The sequence below is a fragment of the Poecilia reticulata genome, linkage group LG1 (genome assembly GCF_000633615.1).
Source record: "Poecilia reticulata strain Guanapo linkage group LG1, Guppy_female_1.0+MT, whole genome shotgun sequence".
In the NCBI taxonomy this organism is placed as follows: Eukaryota; Metazoa; Chordata; class Actinopteri; order Cyprinodontiformes; family Poeciliidae; genus Poecilia; species Poecilia reticulata.
Window position 1 is genome coordinate 5,445,708 of NC_024331.1, and position 22,278 is coordinate 5,467,985.

Here is a 22,278-nt window from a genome sequence, read left to right on the forward strand (position 1 = left end):
TGTTCAACAACGTCAATCCATGAAGTAAACGGGGTGACGGAGCAGCAACAGTCCCCTTTCTAGCCAGGGAGTCGGGGGCATTTGATACGACTGTTTATAAAACCCCATTAGTTTTTTTATTTTTTATTTTTATATGAAGCGTTTGGGATTTATTTTAAAGTCATAGCTATACCTAATTCTTTTAGAGCTAAAGCTAATTTAGCACCGTTACAGGAAACCTGACCAGTTCGGGGTGCAACACTTTCACAAAGTTATTGTGAAACAAGCAGAGAATAGAAATAACTGCAAAGGTCAAACCATATCCTCCTTTAAACTATAGAGAAACACAAAGTCTACTAATCTCCAAAAGTTGCTGAGTGACCACAAACACATCTGGAAGTCATACTCAGAAAAAAAGAAGAAAAACAGTGACCACAGCTTGTTTTTGTTTTTCAAAGCTTCAGCTCTTGATGTTCTTCACTCCTCTGTTTTCTCTCATTTCAGCACAGATAAACTGCTCAAAATGGAAAAAAAGAAACCAAACATTTGGTACATCCTCTGAAGAAAGACTTGGTGGTATCTCCTGTTCAAATGCGTATCCTTAAAGGGGCAGTACTATGTATTTTCCAGCCACATAGAACCAATTTATGGCACAATCTAGTAAATATGTTACTTACATGTCAAATATGACTTAAAAGAAATTTGACTTGGTAAATGAACGCCTCTGTCTTTTTAAGAAACTCCTGCTCTTTCTGAAACTCCGCCTCCAGGAAGTCATCACAACATGGCTCCTCTATTAACCCTTTAACCACATTTTTACCAGCATTGTATAAGAAGTAGTTTGTATTATGAGCTCAGAAGATGTGCTGTTTTACCTGATGTTTGCCAACTGGCTAATCTGAAGGAGCTGAGTGGGGAAATCATGGGGGGACTGCTCTGTGAGGTGGCAGCTTCGAAACTGTAGCTCAGAGGAGGAGCTTAGCTCTCAAAGGCGGGGCTAGGTCTACCCAGTTGTTTTACCCAGCTGCATGGTTGCCATGGAGATTAAAAGAATTTCTCAAACATGCATGAAACAATCAAGGCAACACTCCATGTAAGAGGGGATCACATGGTAGCATGATGTAAAGCTCAAAAAATGTAATTTTACATAACACTGCTCCTTTAATATTTTCAGTCATATCAGGATTTATCCTCTTCTTGGGTAAAATACAAGCTTACCTCTTTACTCAACACCTTTTATCTGATAATATAATTTTCCAAAAACATTTTAAAAAGCGAACAGCTTTTGCTTCTTTGTGCTACGGATTGATTTGTTTTGTTTAATGATGAAGATGAGTTTCAATGATCTGTGAAAGATAACAGACATCTTGAGGGGAGTTTTCCTTTCCACTTCCTGCTAACATTAGTCCATCCAGAAGTGAAACCTACATGCTGATGCTCAGCTAAACGTCAAAGCATTATTCTCTGTATGTATACACAACGTATGAAATGGCATGTCACTTAATACAAGCTCCTTCCCTTTAATTCCAAGTGTAACTCATGGAAATATGCTGAAATTGGCTCATAAATATTGTAGTTAGTGCGTGAAAGGAGAGCTTGAGTCTGGTAATGACGAGCATCATTATGCCTCATTAGCTTAAATTAAACCAAATTCATCTTTCATAATTGCCTTTAAAAAAAAAAGAAACGAAAATGCAACAGATCAACAAGCTGAATCCATGCCAAATATTTAATAAACACCCCACTCTAGGTTTACTGGTCTTTGGTATGCAATGCTAATTCATTCTCCGCATTATTCACTCATTTATATGAATCTGTATTCCCACATATCTGGTGATTTGACCCAGCAGAGAATAAATCTGAAGGAGCTTCTGGCCACCCTTTGGCAGAACGATCTGTTTACTTCTCCTCCCCAGCTGCCACTCTTTTTAGCATAGCTGTCTATCAGTGGCATGGAAATGATTAACCTCCCCAAGGCTGAGTCTGGCACAGTCGATTATGCAGCACAACAAACAACAAACCCAGAAACACACACTTTTTTTTTTTTTTTTTTGCAGAAGTCTTACATTTTTGGAGGTCAGTGTGAACTTTATATCAGAATATCTTGTGATTTGTGTGAAATCGGGAGTCTGTTTCACTTCATGCACTACAGCTGGTTTAGATAGATGTAATAGGGTAGCTGTGAAGGCAATGTTTTTTAATGATAAAAATCTAAATGACCTTTGCAGACAAACAGTCTGAGACTGTGTAGTATTAACAATGCTTTGCTTATGTGAGTGGGTGATATGAGTTTTATCACAATATTTTCTAGTACTATTGTGATAACAATAAAAGTGACTATTACTTTTTTTGGTCTGCTCTTGAAAAACATACCCATTTGTAATACACATATTTAGTAATATTTTAAAATTCTTTAGTATTTATTGATACTCCTTTATTGAACTAATGGTGGTGAAAAATAGTAAATATAATCCTGAAAATACAGACAATTTCTTGTTTTTTTTAAATATTACTATAAACCTAATAATAAACAAAAAGATTAAATTTATCCCAATAAATGATAAACGATAAGATAAATGTTCTCCCCTACTTGCTTATGAACATAGTCCAGTCTAAATTTCAAAAAGTATCTACTTGTTTTTCAAAAGACACCTGAGGTAAATAAAATGTTTACTTGTGCTTAGCATTGTCCTTAGGTTGTTTTCACACCTGATAGTCCAGTAGACTCGGTTCGATTTGGGACCAAATTTCCAACATTTGTTACATTTTCAGCTGGTGCGGTTTGCCTTCACAGTCTACTTTTTTAAATTAACCAAACCCTTAAAAAAACTTTTCCCCTACTGGCCTGTGTTGGTGCTGCACCAAGAGCTACTGAAAGAAATGGCACAAAAACCGCAGAAGGAGACACAAGTACAACTTCCTTCTTCATGAAATGTAAATACAAATGGAGTGGTGCCGGATTTTAGCGGCTGTAGAATTTCTCTGTCGTTGGTAAAAGACCATTTCTCCCGCTAGTGCTAGCTTAGCGTATTTGTTTTGGCTGTAATTACTCAGAATGCTCTGCTTTCTAAGTTTTTCAGTGAACTAGAGTGGGCCTTTTCCCACTCAGACCTTCCCAAACGAACCGGACTTGACTAGAGTTTGATGAAAGCCGACTGAACGGGTCTGGTGTGAACGCACCCTTAGAAATATTTGTTCAGTTACGGTTTTACAAATGAATCCCAGCCATCACGGCTATTTGAAACACACTAAACAGGAAACTGTGGGTAGTTCAAACATTACTGGAAGCAGTTGTTTTGATTGATCGTGTCTGTTCTCACTGAAGTCTTGTTTTGTGGCTGTAGTTGTGCTTCATAGAGCAGAACTACTGCAATGTTTTACAGCCTAGTAAAAGCTCAAAATGGGAACTTGTGGATGAGGAAACTTTCCCTGAGGATAGGGACTCGTTTCCACAGAGAAGCATAAGACAATTGCAGAAATGCCTGAAATTAAACAAGTCTGCTTGAAACAAAGCCTTGCCAACGAAGTTCAGCCAGAATGAAGAAACAGCTGGAGTGCTAATGTAGGCATTGCACCTCACATTAGTACCGTGTTTTGATTAATAAAATATTGTCGAGTGATGTATGTTCTTGGCTGCAGATTCATTGATTTTCAACTGAGAGCGCCGTTACTCTCTGGTGTGTGAACGGCTGAAGTGATGGGAGTTTTCATCATTACGGTTCCAGGAATGATGTTAGTATTCATATCCAGAGCTGTTTGCTTGCATAATACTTCAGGTGAATTTACTTTCCACGGTGACAAATTACAAAATTTTACATTTAGGTCTGAAAGTGTTTGTTGGAGATGGTTCTAAAGCTGTAGTGAAAGGACTAATTGTGGTGCTTTGGCTGCCTTTTGGAGGTACTCAGAAGAATCTTTGATATAAATGACATGAGAGGTAAAGAGAAGCACATTTAGTGTGATGTAGATGTATGAAGCATGAGCAGCCAAAAAAGCTTTTAAAGCAAATTGATGTTTGTTTCTTCATAAACCTGTCAAAACAGATGTGCATTGAGGGAACTCCCGGATTGAGGTGTATGAAGTTGATAACTTTATACCAGCGACAATTGCTGTGGTTGCTTCTGCTAAAGTGGGTTTTATGGAACATTGAGAAAGATTTGATAAGATATAGATCTTATAATGGCCATGTTAAAGCCTGGAGACCTTGTGATCAATAAAAGCAGCATGTTTAAGGTATTTTGGATTCTGGGGTGAGAGTTGGTGAGAACCCTCTTTCACACAGCTGTCTTTTTTGTTCAATTTATCTAACTTTGTATTTGGACATTTTTGCTTGTTAAAAATGGAAATGATGTTTGTATACGTCTGACAGAGTTTAAAGTGTTTCACCGTGATCATTTAACTAAAGTCAAACTGGCTGACATGCGCTACCCTGGATAATGATCACTGGTCCCCACTAGTCACATGTTTGGTCTCGCATCGCCTTACCTGACTATTGGGATGGTATCTTCAATGCTTTTCTCATACTGGTAAAAGAAATTTGTATTTAGACCTTTGCGATTTTCTGTGTCCCACCATTGTCAGTCTAATATTGTTGCCTTTGCTTCACTGGTAGCTCACAGGGTGATACTCTTGAACATGAAGGATATGCAACAATGTTTTATTTGTTGGGTTATGTGATTAGAAATGGAAAAGAAGCGTTCAAATATGATAACGGGACATATGATGAAACTAAAGTTGGAATCTAGACGTCAAAATGCGAACTTGTTCTGCTCTCTCTAACAGTGACGCATGTTTAAACAGTTACATGTCAGCTGCATGATTGAGCAAAAATATTGATCTGATCAATGAAACTTTTTTAAATTAAAGTTTGAGTTTCACTAATTACAAGCTGTAACCGAGGTACATATAGAGCTTTTCAATTTGAGGTAGAGGCGAAAAAAGTATTTTGAGTGCAATTTTTGTGTTTTTATATATTTAATGAATGAATGATTTAAAAAGTGGATAAGAGTGAGTTAAATATTATCTACGCTTTAAAAGACCAGAGTAGACCTTTAATTTTGTGCTTATTCATAACCTTCAAACCATATACTAACTTCAGTGAAATAACAAATATGAAGTGCAAAGATCCATTTGATAAATATTAGATAATATTGAAAAGTCAATTTATTTCAAAACTTTATCACATTATATAGATTAATTACACACAGGTGGATGCTAGAAAGCCTTTATTTCTGCTAATTATGATGATTTCTGCTTACAGCAAATGAAAACACGACATTTTAATTTAGAATGTTCCATCGGACCAATAAAAAAAACATTTTTAATACAGAACTATGGGCTTTATAAAAAATATGTTTAATGCCTACTTTAGGATGTTATTTTTAAATGTAATTTTAATCCAACAAACATGAAGTCATATTCAAATTTATTGAATATGACTTTACAGTATTTTTTTTCAGTGCTTTCATTGTGTTCACCACATGGGGGCAGTGACTCCTAATTGACTGGACATATTCACAAACGACAAAAAAGCAATTAGGCTAGAATACACAGATTATATATATACTGTATATATATATATTTTTCTACATTGTGGTCCCCCATAGGCAGTGTCGCCCTGGGCAAGAACCATATGTAAAAAAAAAACAACAACACATTTTTAAAGATTTGTTCCGAAAGCATAAAATTCTCATTCTCAGTTGTACATTTCCTCTCAGCTGTTAGCATTTTTATGAACTTTTTCTCCTGCTTTGTATTTTTATTACAAATATATTTTTAAGGGGGAAAACATATGTATATATCAGGATATGGGATTTATAAGTAATAGGGACAAAAACTGTCCAAATTAGTTTTAAAGGTGCCAAATAAATAATGATATAAGCTTTATTACTTGTTGACTTTTAAACAGAAGTCTCCTCCATTTTACCTAGAGGCTTCTCTGATTGGTTGAAACTTATGCATCGCCGCTGTGGGACTGATCCCCAGTGATTTACGGGCTGCTGATGACCTGCTTGATCCAGTTGGTCAGTCTGGTGATGCGAGTGTAGACGCCGTAGTAATCTGGACGGCCGCAGCCTTTGCCCCAGCTCACCACTCCGGCCAAGAACCAGCGCCCTGACGGCTCCTGGCAGACCAGGGGCCCGCCAGAGTCCCCCTGGCACAGACAGTCACAGAATTAAAGAAGGAGAAATATCATACAAATATCTAAAAGAGGTAAATTAGTTACTATTATTATACTTTTTTATTATTTGTAATGCAGCAGAATTTCATTGTGGAATACTGCTACGTCTCTTTAGTATTAGTAGAAAATAAACGCATATCAGCCTGTAACTTGTGACAGATTACGTTAACCTAAACTATGTGTTTTATATATTTGCACCTTACAAAGTTATTTCTACCCTTTGAACCTTGTCATATTTTATCAAGTTACAAAGAAAGCTTTCATAGTTTTTATAGTTATTAATGACACAAATAACTGTATAATAATAAATTAAGAAAATGATACAATTTTCAAAAAAAGTTTTGCAAATAAAAGTCAGAAAAGTTAATTCAGTCAATACTTCCTAGAACCATCTTCGTTTTTTGAGGTATGGTTGAAACCAGATATTAACATAAACTGAGTAACAACACACATATATCTTTTTTTTCTTAGTATCTGAAGTGAAATCAGACCAGACTTCTTTTGTTTTAGCTTAGTTAGAATTACTAAAATTGCTTCTGTTTGGTAAATGCCAAAATACTTGGCAGAAATATATAAAAAAATAGTTTATTTGTAAAGTTCCTCGAATTCAAAAGTTTGGAGAAGTTGTGGGAATTTCTGAAAAGGCGTGTGTGTGTGTGTGTGTGTGTGTGTGAGATTGGCGGCCTACAAACGGCTCCACCAGTTCTTGAGGAAGAAAACCTAGAAGGTTTGACCCAAAACATACATTTTAAAAGACAGCTATCACTGATACTATGTAAAAGTTTGAATTTGAGGAAAATGACTAAAGAAATTCTACGAAATATTCTTGCTAAGTTTTCTGTCATTTAGCAATAATACATTTATTTCAAACTGATTTTGAAGACAATGAATCTGTTCAATTGGTAAAGAAGTGTAAGTAATTTAGAAAGCAACTATAAAAGTAAGACATGGAACAAATTTCCATTTTCTTTTTGGGAAGTGGGTACATGGAAAGATCTGTATAAGGGGTTTGCATGTACAATCTATATGAATCAGAACGTTTCACTTATAGAACATTGTTTTAAATCAAGCGTTTTTACTTATTCAGTTGGCAGTGGACATATTTCTAATTTCTGCATGTCACCAAACAGATGTGTTTCTGTCCACCCAATGTTACTAAAACTTAGTCAAAACAACAAAAAGTACGGAGAGAAAAAAAAGTTCCCGTGATCAGAAAAACAGAGGAGCTGTGTGGTTCACAGCCTGTAGTCTGATGCAGTTTTTCTTTGCTAATAGAAAGAAATCAATGCAGATTGGTTAGCAAACACTTAGTGTTGTGTTCATATGTCTGTACCTGACAGGCGTCTTTCCCTCCACTACGATAACCGGCACAAAGCATTCTGGGAGTGACTAGGTAGCCGTAAGAGCGAACACAGGCTTCCTCGCTGACCAGGCGAACGTCTACTTTCTGCAGAACATTGTTGGTTCCACCTGCAGGGGGTCAGAGGTCAGACATCAGGATCACTCTATCAGTTCCTTTTTTTCACAAGAAGCGTGACAGACATTGGGTTAAAGTCATTGCTAGCTCCCACCTGCAGGCTGCAATATTTCTTATTTCTACTTCCCGTCTTCCTCAGCCTCACTGGAAGTCAAGTCAAAGTCTGTGATCGATGTGGCGAGTAACAAAAACTCATATTTGCTTTAGAGGAAATATCATAAAAATTCCTTGTATTTCCAAAATAGTGCCACAAAATTTTTGATTTTCACTTTTTTGCAGTCAAAATCACTAATTTTGTGACGCTAATTTAGAAAGATGTTCAACATTATTTAATCTTAAGTTCTTATTGAATGCAGAGACGGCTATTTATTCATATTTTATGAATACATTCTGCCACTAACGGCCCTGTGAGAACAGTCACGATCTTGATATCAAGCAAAATAGAAAATTGTTACCCTGCCATGCAGCATCTCAGTGAAATCAAGGATCTGGGCATTATGTCAGAATTGGTCTCTTCGTTTCTTAATTCAATTTAGCAGTACGTTTTACGTCATTGTCGTGTCACCCCGTCCAATTTTACTTCAGCTTTAATCTTTTCCCAGATTATCTCACATTTTCCTCAAGCGTGCTCTGATACACGTTGAATTCAATGACGTGATCTTTCCAGACACTGTAGTATTTTGGTTTTGCTTCTATTCGTGGGTTGCTCTGCTCTCTTCCCGAGACCTCCGACCTGTTGGCCAGCTCACCTCCCTCCCGCTGCGCTCCCCAGCCGGTGACCCAGCAGAGCAGGCCCGGCTCCAGCTGGTGGGTGGGCGGCGGCAGACAGGCGGGCCGAGCGTGTCCGCTCAGCAGTGCGTACGCGGGCCGGTCCAGCTTCAGCAGGGCCAGGTCGTAGTCGTGGGACTCGCTGTCATAGTATTGGTGGAGGTGGATCTGCTGAACCCGAGCCACCTCCTCTATGGAGCTGCTGCGGTTGAGCAGCAGTTTACCCAGATACACTGTCCACACYGAGGGGGAGTACACACTGCAGCGGGAATATCGGAGAGAGGGTAAAGGCCTGTCATGGTGATAAATGTTCCAGCACCATAAATCGTCACAGAAGTTATGGCGATAAAACATAATGTTACTGTTTTGAGACTATTTTCAGATAATACATCGCATAGTAATGCAAGAGCACATTCTCAAAGATAGTTAAATTTAACTTCTAATGATCATTTAACACTGGAACCGGAAGACGTTTTATATATCCAAAATAAATAAACAGAAATAACAAATAAAATGAAATATTAAGTCTCTGTAAACAAAATTGTCCTTCAAAAAAGGGCTAGTTGAGACCAAAGCATTAGACAGAAGACTTTTTTCATCCAGTTTTTGGTAGAAAGAGAAACTGGAAAAATAATGCAAAGGTGGTGGAGGAGGCTGATCTTTACACAGATTATCTGACTCATATTTTACTGTCACAACATGATGACAGTTTGAACACAAATGGAAAAAATATATTTTGTAAAAGTTACTGGCACAGATTTTATATATATATATATACATATATATACATGTAATACATTCTGCCACATATCTATATATGTACACACACACACACACACACATATATATATATATATATATATATATGTAGAAGCACTTCCTTTCACAGATTATATGATCATATTATGTCTTATACTCTCATGGCATAATGATAATTTTGACAAGTAAGTAGAAAATATTTTTTATATATAAAACTTGCATACTGCAGCTTTAATACATTTTTTATTTTATAAATGTATCTATTAATTTATTAGGCTTTGCATTTATTCCTTGTTAGAACATGACTATATTGGTTTCTGTGACCTGAACATCATTGCCTAGGAAGGGTCCAGTGGATTGAGCAAGATTTTCAGCTAGGGGCCACATACTCCACTGAACCTCCTTAGGGGTGCCACTTTGTTCAACCCAGATTTTTGATCCATATACATCAAACAAACTTAAACAGTACAACTCAAAAAGCTTTTAATCCTTCCCAAGAAAATTTTCAAAAGTGTTAATCCTCCTGCAAAACATTACCGTAATTCTTTTGGGCTGCATCCCAGTTAAGCTGTTTTTGAGAGACGGGTGCAGATGAGACCAGAAATGCACTCACTCACTTTGCTCCCTCACTCACTCTGAGACGGTTTTAACTCCTACATCCTTATCCATTACTTGAGCCAAACACAGAGGGAGTTTAAAATAAAACAAAGAGACGATCCTGATTTAAGCAACAGGGAAATGAAAGAGCATCCTTCAAAGCGTAGGCAGGGAGAAAAAACATGACATTTGCATCAACAAAGCTCTTCGGGTTGTCTGTTTGCTGTTGGCACTCACCTGTCGTCGTAGAAGCAGTGTGCAGCCGACGCCACCCATTGACTGGAGATCAGCGCTCCTCCGCAAATGTGGGTCCCTCGTACCTGCAGACTGGTCTGCCAGGGCCACTCCCCCTCTAAGGCGTCGCTGCCCCCGACGATGCGGGTGGAGAACTGTCTCAGACCACATTCTGGACATGGGCAGACATTGAAAAAACACCTTGAAATGTATTCCTGCCCTCTAAACCTTTCACATTTTGCCTCGTCGCAGCTACAAACTTCTTTTAAGAACTTAATGTAACAAAATGTAGAAGATAACTAATTTTCATTCACTCCACAATTGTGTACTTTATGTTCTATCAGCACGTCTTAATAAAACAGATTGGTGTTTGGTTCTAACTTGAAAAAATGTAAACAGGTTTGAGAGACATTAATGCTTCTGCACCGTTGCACACCCATAAATCCTCAGATAACTCAACAGAAACATCTCAGCGACCTAATTTAAAATGTGATGGATTTATTTATTAAACCGCAAGGTAAGGCCAAGGGTTGCATTGTTCTAATACATGGGGGCTTTTAAGCTCTGACTGCATTTCCTTCATGGCTGCTTTTAAGCATTTACGTTGAAGGAGCTAGCCTTATTTGGAAATGTTTACTCAAACAAGCTATAAAGTTTTCATGAGCAGAAGGTGGCAACTAAAACGGTTGGGAGTTACTCCGTCGCTATGAACTCCGTAACATTTAGAGTTCAGCCGTATATTTTCCTAGTGGAAGGTTTTAAAGCTCTTCCACTGGCTTTATATAGCTTAGAGAATAGACTTAAAAATACTTCTGTTAGTTTATAAATCACTGAACGGCCTACCACCAGCATACATTAAAGACCTGTTGTGATGTTTTCAACCCTTCCAGACCTCTCAGGTCTTGTGCTGCTGGTCTGCTCCGCATCCCCAGAACCAGAATCAAACATAGAGAAACAGCATTCAGTTTTTATGAACCACAAATCTGAAACAAACTTCCAGTTTTTGGAAGCTTGGAAACTGCAGCTCCAAGGAGGGGCTTTGTTCTGAAAGGCGGAGCTAGGTCCACCCAGGCGTTTTGCACAGCTGAATGGTTGCCAAGGGAGATTAAAGGATTTCTCTAACATGCATGAAAGAATCAAATCAACACTCCAGGTATGTTTTTGACAAAAGAATAACAATATAACATGATGTAAAGCTCAAACAACTTTTTTTTTTACATAATACTACCCCTTTAAAAGGAAAACAATGAATAATATTTAGTGTAAAGTTATAAGAGTATGATTGATTGGTCTACATGCAAAATAAAGTGCTACCCTCATAACATCCACAGAATAATTATGATAAAACCTAGATCAGCTTATGGAATGTTGTCTGATCTCACCGCATCGATTCTCATCCGAGGCGTCGGGACAGTCGGTGACAGAGTCGCACTCTGGGTTCGGCTTCTTCAGGCACGTGCCGTCAGCGCAGACGTAGGTCATATCTGTGCATTCCACTCCTGAACGCACAAACAGACACACTGAGAACCCAACGCTGTTCAAGAAAGCTAACGTGGAGAGATTTTGTAACTTAATGTTTCACATCTAATTATCACAAGCAGCTTGCTTTGAATTACTGCAAAGATTAAAGGAAAGGGATATTTTCTTCATGCTGTGACACCTTCTAATGTGTGTGTGTGAGTCTTGGAGGTCAGAGTTACCAGCAGTGCAGTTCATCTCGTCGGAGGCTTCAGGGCAGTCTGGGTGTTGGTCACACACTTTATAATAGTCGACACACTGACTGTCCTCGGGGCACGTGTACTGTGCCACACACACTGAAACACACGATAAAGTATCGCTTTGCACATGTCTTAGAAAACATTGTAATAAATTTTACTTTTGATTAAAAATTAAATACATAGATTTTTTTAAATAAATACATTTGGTACCGTATGCGGTGCCGTTTGCACAATTATTTGAGTTACGTAGCCTGTAAGAAAAAAAATTGACTCTTTTTTCAATATATTCAAACCAATCATATTCATTCATTTATAAATGTGACCATTTCAAACTACAAATATTCAATTAATAAGGTAATTATTTAGCTTTAAAAAATGTTTAGCCAACAGACTAAATATTTAGATTGAAGTCAAATATTTAATTAGCAAGAAAAATATTTAGTTAATGATCTAGTTAACCATTTAGCTCCAAACTAAATATTTAGTTGCCAAGCTTCAGAAAATAAAGAAAATAAGTACAAGTAACTTAATAGTTAGTTTGATACTAACTATTAAGTTAGCAAGATTAATATTTTGTTCACCATATTAATATTTAGCTCCAAACAAGTTAGCTTCAAACTAAAAATTTGGTTTAAAGCTAAGTATTTAGTTAGGAAGACAAATATTTAGGACTACAGTGCAGGGCATTCTGGGTAACTATAACCAAATCAAATGCGTGATGCTAACGCTAGAGGGAACAATGTAGCATTTCTCTTTTGCGAAAGAGAAATGCTCCAACCGCTAATATCTGACCCTACTCTATTTTTGTTTACATTTTGCCAAGCAGGAAGTTGTGCTCAGTGTCATTTTTGGAGGCTTGTGTGTCATTTCCTTCAGTGGTTTTTGGTGCAGCCCCACCAGAGGTGAGATGAACAGGGAGCGGGATTTTGAAAGAGTTTGGATCGTTTCACACATTGCAGTGTGAAAGTGAACCACACCAGCTGAAAATGAATCAAATGTTGCAACTTTGATCCCCAATCGAACCGAGTCTAGGTATGAAAACACCCATAATATTTAAAGTGGAGGTAAATATATAAAGTTGGCAAACCTTTTACTTGCTATTTAAACATTTACTTTGGCGACATTTATAAATCAATGAACTAGTTATCTTATGACAGACTAAGTAATAATACATTCAACAATTTGGTAAGCTTCAATACAAACAGCCGAAGGTTCTGAGATCTGTATTACAGAGTTTTTAAAGGCTCCCGCTGGCATCTCCTTGGGCCAGCTCCCAAGAATTGGCAACAAAACGGTCGCCTCTGTGTCGAGTATTTCAGTTATAGATTTGACAATGTTTTCTTTTGTTGAAAAGCCTCAATGATGTATGCAGTCATGAATTTAAAATCTAAACTTCGTACCACAGTTCCTCTCATCCAGTCCGTTGGAGCAGTCCTTGATTCCGTCACACAGGGGGACACAGAGTCCACTCACAGTACACAGGAACTGACCTGGACAAGCTGCACACACGGAAAACAACCGAAACTCACGTTGGAGAAAGGGTCTCTTCTCGGGAATCTTTCCTGCATCCACGACTTACGGTCGGAAAGGTTAAAGACACTGTAGTGAATCTGAAGGCCTGGCCCGGTCAGCGGCACCTCGGAGGTCATAATGACGGTGGTTGAGTTCGTGAGCAGGGAGAGGCGTTCACAGTGCGGCTGCAGACCTCTGGTACCGCACAGCCTGAGAATTCAACCAGCATCGATTCTTTTACAATGATAAAAAAGGGACAATGTAGAACTCAAAACATAAATGTTGCCATTTGATGCACTGAACCAGATTATAGTAAAAACTAATTTGCATCTGCAGTACCTTGACTTGTTATAAAAATGGACATACAATAATAAAATAAGATAGAAAATACAACACTGAGTTGTTTTCTATTCACAATACACAAACACACATGTACAGACTTAACCACTGGCATACACACACACACACACACACAGAGTCATGCTGTTAATGTTCACATACCTGAGTGGTTTTTAACAACCTAAGCTAGACAGTATGTAAAATGAAAATCATATATTTTTATCCAAACAGATTGATTTCATTTTTGCCTGATCAAAACATATTCTGTAGATAAGGATGAGAATATGAAACCTGCAGGTAAAAAAAACAACATAAAAAGGTCACTAGATTGTATTAGGATGCTTTCGTGTGACAATAGTGCCACCTTGTGTTCAGACGACTGACAGTCCCCTCACTTGAGTCTTGTGAATGATTTTTAAAAAATATATCTGAAATTGTAGTTACAAAAACGTATTTTAGTTGGGAATGGGATTCAGTCAGGCTTTAAAGAAGTATATGTTATAGTAAATGTTTTGACACATGGACATAATTTAATGTGATTACAACTAAACTGAGACGCACAATGTGAAAGATCCAGTTAGCAGATTATTTTTTGTAATGTCTACTGGCCTTTTAGCTGCCACCTGCATGTCTAAATGGAGGAAGAAAAACAAAGAAGTGGGCCTTAACCATAAACCTGCCTTTAAACTTCAGCGGTGCAGCACCTGGACTTTACTGAAAAAGACCTTTTTATAAAGGAACAGAAATATTTATGAAGCCAGACGTTTTTTTGTGTGTTTTTTTCCCCCCGACTGTCTTAACATTAAAATACACAACTTTTTCTATTTTAAATCACTTAGGATTCTGTAAAGTCTTCACATTAGAAGTAGATTTCTGTTTGTGGTTTAAACCTGTGGTTTAGTTGAACAGTTGAAAGGAAAAAGAAGGCCATCCAGACTGATTGTAACAGACCATACCTGCGGTTCTGGATGACCCACTGACCCTGGGTGCAGGCCTGGTTGTAGCTGGCTCTGCTCAGCTCATAGCCTTCAAACTCCAGAGCTAAACCCAGCGCTGCGCCCGGCATCTGAGCGAAAACAGGAAATGTTTGGGGTTTATTTTGCCGGCTATARCTACGTGTTAAAAGAAACAGTGTAGAGGTACGGATGGAAGGGACTCTGACGATGAAAGTCCAGGTACAGTTGGTGTTCGGAGGGTAGAAGCTGGGGAAGAAAGGCGTCTGCAGAGTCCCCTGCACCCCCTGTACTTCCTTCAGCTGAATGGAGGAGATGCAGTCTGAGAATACCGAGCAGAAAAAATCTGGGTTATAAATCTGTTTGCCCTTGTGGTATGAAACTCAGGAATTCAGCTGCAYGTGGTTTGCTAATGAAACTGTGTACTTCTACAAACTTACTGTCATGTTTTTTTTAATGACATTGCGTGAAGAAACTTACTCGTGATGTSATTTTAATTGCTTTTCTTATTCAGTGGAAACACTATAATTCCGAAATTTTGTTTTTTCGACAGCGGAATGTCGACAACGTTTGTCGCACGTTTGTAATGGAAACACAGCTTTTGATGGCAACATAATATGTTGCTATTGAAAACTACACCACGGCTGCATAAACACCACGGCTGCATAAACAATATTTCTTTCAGGCAGCTTCAGTCTTACCCTGTTGGGGCCAAGCTTGCGCRGACAAAGAAAATGGGTCCTTGTAATTGTAAAGGCCTTTTTTCCAAACCACCGTCATCCACTCGCGGGATGAGAGCACGCGCACCATGTCTTCGTGTCTGCTGCACCCATACACCCTTCAGTAGAAAACAAAGCTGAAATGTAGCCACTTGATTGTTCTTTTTTGAGGTCATGAATTTTGGATTTCATAGAGCTCAGATCTTAAAGCGATCGAGTTTGTAGTATTTGTTGGGGGAAAAAAAACAACTTACGACGTAATTAGATGGTGATCGGAGGGGGTGATGGAGTCGTACACCACCAGCCGGTCTCGGCACTCGGGGAGCAGCCACTCCATGTGGAGCTCCAGCTGGAACCCGGGGTCGGTCTGGAGGTGCCACAAGCAGGAGGGCCGATGTGTTTCAGGGCCGCGCAAAGCCATGGGRCTGCTGGACACCACCTTCTGGTAACGGTAACAGTCTGAGGACGAAGAAGCCAGAACTTACAATTAATGCTAAGAAGAAGAAGAAACCCTTCATTTACACTTTAAGGGCTCATCAAGAGATGAAAACTAAATAGTGAAAAATGAATACTGAATTATTGCAGAATGACTACTGTAGTGCCATGATATTTGCATTAGTTTTACGCAGTGTCTTTTTCTGGTACCACACGCTAACACCAAAATAACTGCACAAAATCTTGTTTTGCTTTTCTTTTGAGKTGCTTTGACTAAAAGCCTCTGCWAAATGACCACTTATAAATCCTTGATAATATTCAGCTGAAAGAAACATGGAGGGTTTGACAATCTGCCAGCTGTTCTGTCTTCTGTTGTAATTTGTGGTTTTTCACTAAATCAGCCTAAAATTACATCAACTTGCTGCTTGGCTGTACTTAAAATATTTTCCTTTTATCTATCATAAACGCACTTATCTATCTTCACTGCGTTGCGAAAGTATTCATACTTATTCAGTGTATGAACTCTTTTCGCTTTACAGCTACAKATTTCAGTATATTTTGGAGATTTTATTAACTGATCCGGGAGTCTACAACATTTACAACGCATAGGGCCTTGTTTATTCACAGGCCAACCAAAGAAACCTGTTGAAAGCAACAAACGATTTTATCAAAAAAGACAACTCATAATTTTAGATAAATGTCTATTATTGGAAATTTGYTGTCATTTTTAAAGAACCACCATTTTATTTCTATTTTTAAGATTTAAAGGAAAGATAAACATAAAATGTATCTTAGAAAATATGGGAAAATGACACTAAAAATAAAAATCCACATTGATTCCAACCAAAAACAGGTTACTTGTGCCCTTAGTGACACTCGCTATATGACATAAAACCCACAGATTGATAATAAAATGAACAAATTACAAAGTAAAAAATGATGAAATGGAAAAAAGAAAGAYGTAATACCAAACGAAGATGTCAAAACTTCTACAACTTTGGAGTCAGTTTCTGTGGGGAGGTGAACAAAAAACCAGTGAAACCGAAATTATATCAGGAATAYGAYCTGTTTCATGACTTCATTCATAATTCTGTGTCTCACCAGTAACCAACAGGGTAGGGAGGTGGAACAGGAAGCCATCGACGTTTGCCATCTCCCCGCGCTGTGAACTTCCGTACCACCTGAGGCCGTCCTCCAGGCTTCTTGTGACTTCTTCTACTGTGACTTTTCCAACATGACTGCTGGGGACCGACAGCACTATCCAGAAGTGAGCCACCACACTGCCCTGCCTACAGGCACACAGACAAGCCTTAAATTAACACAATTGATAATAGAGAAATAAATAAATAAAAGTAAACTGCTCTGCAGCTCATAAGCACTTTTCACTACTGATTTAGACATCATCCACTGTCAGAGGAAGCAGGTTTTAGGTGTATGCTTTATGAAATGAAGCAATGTTCAGTCAATTTGGTTTTAACTTTTATTAATCCACTACTTCAAGAAAAACARAGGTCCACATACCCAAATGCAAAGACAGTGGTGTAGTTAAAGTATCTGGAAAGARATGAGGCTTTCATGATCTTCTTTAACTAAAAGATAAAAAAACACATTAAACATTCAGCAGCCTTTATCCTGTGTTTTGAATTGGTGTGATTTYATTTTAGTGTGACTAACTGCATTTCCATCACAAAAGTGCAAACATCTTCATCTATATTCTACTAATATCCAGAAAAACACAATTTCACAATAGTGATGTTGCCATTAAATAAGAAATGAAATGCTATTTCTTCCTGTWGTCTTCTTCAACGTTTTGCCAGTACTAACATCCGGCTTTTGATCATGTGACTTGTGTGATTCGAAAAAAGTGTTTCCATTGCAGTTTTGCAAAATACATTATTTCGATAGGCTGATTAAACACCTCATCCTAGCACAATTTTTTTTAAATCMAAAAACTTTTGTTTCTCTTTAAGTCAGAATGTTTCCATTTAGCAAATTTATTTTTGTAATTTCAATTTGCGCAATTTTATGGTTAATGGAAACGCAGCTACTRATAAGTGAAAGTAAACAGAGAACATTGCTGTGCTTTTATTCTGAAGGCAGGACGTACATTTTGTGCGTCAGTGTATCTCAGAATCACCAGTACTGYATGWATTAGTGTAAACCAGTATTGAAAGAAAACTGTGTTTCCTGCTCACCGTGTTCTGTACATATTTTGCTTCAGTCTTAAACGTTGGGTTATTGTGAGAGGCCAGATCTGCTGAGAAGTTCCTGTTGACGATGGTCAARTAAGCCGTGTACTGCTGCTGGACACGAGGCTCTAACGTCCAAACACTGTATTCTGTCACATATAAAGAACAAAACGCATTAGAATTTAATCYGTACATATGGACAATAAGTTGGCACATTTGAAATTGTTCATACTTATGTGACATCAGGTCAAAACCCCAACTTTCATTGGAAAAACAAAATAAAAAAATTGTCCCAAATGTTTTACTGAATAACATCTACCGTATTTTCCGCACTATAAGGCGCACCAGATTATAAGGCGCATAGAATAGACACTTCAGTTTGGGTTGCCAATTTGTTCCGCACTCTATTATTACACATCCACATTTATAAAGAATTGCTCCCCGAGTGCTTTATATAGTAGTCTGCCCCAGTCATTGTTTCACTCACAGTGTTGGTGTTGCGATATTGTGCCCAACTGCTTTCTGGGTAACACAGACCAACCGACACGCTGCCGCAGCAGTCTCTTTCTCTCTTCCCCCGCCGCTCCACCCCCCTGGCTTTAAATGTATTATCAAACTTTATTAACAAACCAGCGTTCTGACAACTATCCCAGCATCCCGCGCACTTCTTCTTCTATGGGGGAAAATGAAGTCGGCGGCTGCTTATCGTAGTTGCTAGACCTGTTGTGGCTCAGTATTGGTCCATATATAAGGTGCACCAGATTATAAGGCGCACTGTCGGCTTTTGAGGACATTGAAGGTTTTTAGGTGCGCCTTATAGTGCGGAAAATATGGTACCAAAAGGTCTTTATTATAGTCCAACCACTTGCCTTACAGCTGATTGAAAAGGTGGTATAGGTGGACGGTGGCCTAAAGAGCTTCAGAAAAAGACAGTTTTTCACCTTAAATTCATACAATGATAAAGATCTTAGTGGAACTTCCTTTCTTATGTTAGTGCAACAGCAGAGAGACCAAATGATTCACAAGCTTTCATTCAAAGACTTACRCTTTATGTCACACAGCAAAGCTAAAAGTCTCCAACAACACAGGAAAAACTCCCTAGATTTTTCATTTGTTGTTTTGTTTTTGATAAAGAGTCACCATAGGCTTCTGGACAGTCACTAAATATAGCAACAAAGTTTCTAAGTAAACAACAGTGCTACTTTTGTCTTGACCACAGCCGTGCTTAACCCCTCCCTTCATCCCCACACTTGGTGAATTCATGGGAAGTCAGTACATCACCAGATTTAAGATGACTATCTGACCAAAAACTGTATAACTTTTTTATTTTATGTTATTATTTTTTTAATTTCAGACATTCTAAAGTATTTGCTTGGCCAAAGATGAATAAATCCACACTGAGAAACTGGGAAAGAATCGCTCACCCAGGAAGTACCAGGCCAGTGTGGCTGTGACCGCTATAAGGAAGACGAAAAGGACGACGAGGGAGGCAAGCAAACACTTGCAGGTGCGCGTCGTCTTTATACGTAGTTCTTCATTTTGTGTAGCAGCTCCTACCTGCTTAGAACAAAACAAAACAAAAATGACAGTATGTGTGTCCCCAATATAAATTACTATGATATCTAAACATAAATTTAGGTAATATAAGACATGTTTTGCTTGTGTAACGTCTTGGTTCATCAGGGGGAAATACAGATCTCAGGTGGTTTACCAGTAGATTGTTGCCATACGTAATCTTTACAGTAAGGTAGCTGCTATTTTATTCCTCTGGGTAAAATTTTTGAGAGATAACAATAACAATCTGACTTCAGAAGGCAAATAAATCTGAGACGCTACGAGTTCAAAGTCATGTTCAATAATTCCCTTGGTTAAGAAAATTTGTGATTTTTTTCTTTCCCATTCCTCATGTGGTTTGAACATGAGGGATGTTCAATTGACACTTTTCATCACTGTTTAAATTAGAAACTGCTTTGGCTAAATTCATCAACACTCATTTGCTTAAACAGAGATACAGTATGTAGAAAATAATAATAATAATGCTTTTCTAAAAAACTGATATTTTTGGATCTCACCCTCTTATAAAACAGAAAATGAAAAGAATATGCATATTTATAAAAACATCATTTAATTTCTAAATCACCATTAATAAATAATGATGTTTTATCTTTTTGAGAGAAGTGCAGAATGAAACCCAGTAAGTTTCATAAATCCATAAATCTGTGGGATGCTCCAAACTTTCTACTTTTTGCCAAAATCCTAGAATCTGAAAACAGAGTTTGTCTGCAGCAAGCTTTGGCTTACAGTAATGTCTAAAGTCAAACTTTTGTCTTCCTTCATCCATCCATCCATTTTCTGTACATCCTTGTCCCAGTGGGGTCAGGAGGGTTGCTGGTGTCTATCTCCAGTGAACGTTTCGCAAATTTTGATTTTAAATGGAGTCCTACAAGGGTCATTCTTAGGCCCCCTTTTATTTTGTAAAGTTTTTTAATAACAGTATTGATAATTTGATCTTTATAACTAAAGTGCACCTTTTGAGCATGATACTGTGTTATGCTTCTTTTCAACTTTCCACAAGTTAAATCTCGATTTTAATGTCGATCATCCCTACAGCACCATTGTTTTGGAGCTGTGGCTATATATTTAAGAACTTGTTTGCAATGCATTTTCTTTTCTGGCTCTCTATAAAAAGGGATTTCTGACAAAACTCCAAAAAAGACATTAAGCTCAAATACTATTTAATAAAAAGCCCAACAGAAATTAGAATGTTACTGTTTTAAATGTACAATCACTGTAAAAAATGTGTCATACAAAAATGTAAAAAAAAACTTATACTAGAAACTGAATATTTGCATGTATAACTTAGTATTTTCAAAGTTTCTAGTGGTTTTGCTGGTCATCATATTAATTCTAAAAACGTTTTTCATGTCTATGCACGCTAAAATACTTTGCAGTAATACCGAYTATTAATCTTTAGATYTTTTAAGTGGCTACTCTGAWGTTTAGCACAGGTTTCTTTCTCTTATCTTACTCATCTTCAAAGTAATACCAAAAGCCGACTCTGACTCATGAGTGGCAGCTACACGTCAACCTGCCTTTTTATACGTGCACATTTTTTCCATTAAGTTGAACCATACTTTATTGCATATATGAAGGAGTTCCCCTGTCTAGGCTTCTGTGAAATTGTGTACAAGACGGTTTTAAAACCCCTGAACTCGAGTGTGGCTGACGAACACATAACAGGAAGGGGTTTTGAGCACAGGAACCCGAAAGTTAGCATGAAACTAAAGCCATGTGAAAGCCCATTTTTCATGTCCTTAGATTTCAGTTTACACTTAAAACCACAGCAGAAGTTTCTGTTTCCATAAACAAGGACGTGTATTATGAAATATGAGGCAATAAAAACTGCATGTTAGACGGTGCTTTAAAGTTTTCTTTTTTGGCGTTTCAGCATTACTGACCTCATTGCTCAGAGTGGCAGGTGTAACCTCCTGGTGACAAGAAACGGACTCCTTCGAGCCGCACCCGAGTGCCATTGAATCACTCCAAGTAACTTGTTGCCTGAGTAGACATTGTAGCCTCCTGGAGGGCTCGCAGTTGTTCAACCATAAGACTCTTATTAATAGTTTTCAGCTTACAAACAGCAAAAGCTGCTGTTTTCCACTGCAGCTCCTGTTGTGTGTGTTTGTAAGTCCAAAGGTTCCCAGGGCTCGGTTGAATTCGGACGTTGATGTCAGGCAGGGCTGGCATCCGCAAAGCTCAGAAAGGCTTTGTTTTATCTCCACACAGCGCTTGGCAAATTCACATACAGCAACAGGAGCGAGAGTCAGGTGCATCGCAGTTGCGCTAATGGCATCGCCTAGCAACACTAAGGTAACCAGTCAACACCCCCCCTGCACAGGTAAATCTGTTGGGAACAAGGCATTGTGAAGGTTGCTTCTGCAGTTCATGTCAAGCCCAAAGCCAAACACACAGCGGTATATCTAGAGAAGATGCAAAACTTATTTTATTGGAATTAAACTTCTTACAGTGCCATACATTTGTTTAAGTTTTTACTTGATAGCATAGGCAATACAAATAACACCAATAAAAAGAATAAAATACATTCAATATATTGGCAGTATAAACAAAAAATAAAATCTCATTTAAAGACAAAAACATTAATCCCTGCACTATTGATAATGAAGTAATAGAAAAAATTTGTAAAACACCTGACTGTGCTGTAGGTCATGCATTATGATTTAATAGTTGAACATTTATTGCTACTTAACAYTTTCTGCAATTTACATCCACCCTCCATCACAAATCGACACGCATCATCCATCCAAGCTGCTTTGAAGTTCAAAGTTCACCTTAGCACCACAGATCTAAACTTCACAAGTCCTTGTTTTTTTTCTGAGAAAAAACATTAAATTAAGTGC

At 37.9% G+C, this 22,278-nt stretch overlaps 1 protein-coding gene across 2 annotated transcripts; it reads right to left on the minus strand.

Moving 5' to 3' along the window:
- Positions 1-5,365: 5,365 nt before the first annotated feature.
- On the minus strand, positions 5,366-21,639 carry tmprss6 (transmembrane serine protease 6). Of its 2 annotated transcripts, XM_008431817.2 has the most exons (18): positions 21,319-21,639; positions 19,285-19,417; positions 17,867-18,009; positions 17,193-17,260; positions 16,773-16,960; positions 16,640-16,681; positions 15,491-15,695; positions 15,219-15,355; positions 14,727-14,839; positions 14,521-14,630; positions 13,293-13,435; positions 13,114-13,212; positions 11,696-11,809; positions 11,378-11,494; positions 9,999-10,167; positions 8,387-8,664; positions 7,494-7,630; positions 5,366-6,133 (listed from the first exon to the last, which is right to left on the minus strand). In XM_008431817.2, exons 1-18 carry the CDS (start codon positions 21,391-21,393, stop codon positions 5,969-5,971), a joined length of 2,436 nt encoding a protein of 811 aa, XP_008430039.1. In that variant the 5' UTR covers positions 21,394-21,639; the 3' UTR covers positions 5,366-5,968. The 2 variants fall into 2 exon arrangements, with proteins under 2 accessions (XP_008430039.1, XP_008430138.1); XM_008431916.2 differs by lacking the exon at positions 16,640-16,681.
- Between the last annotated feature and the right edge of the window lie 639 nt (positions 21,640-22,278).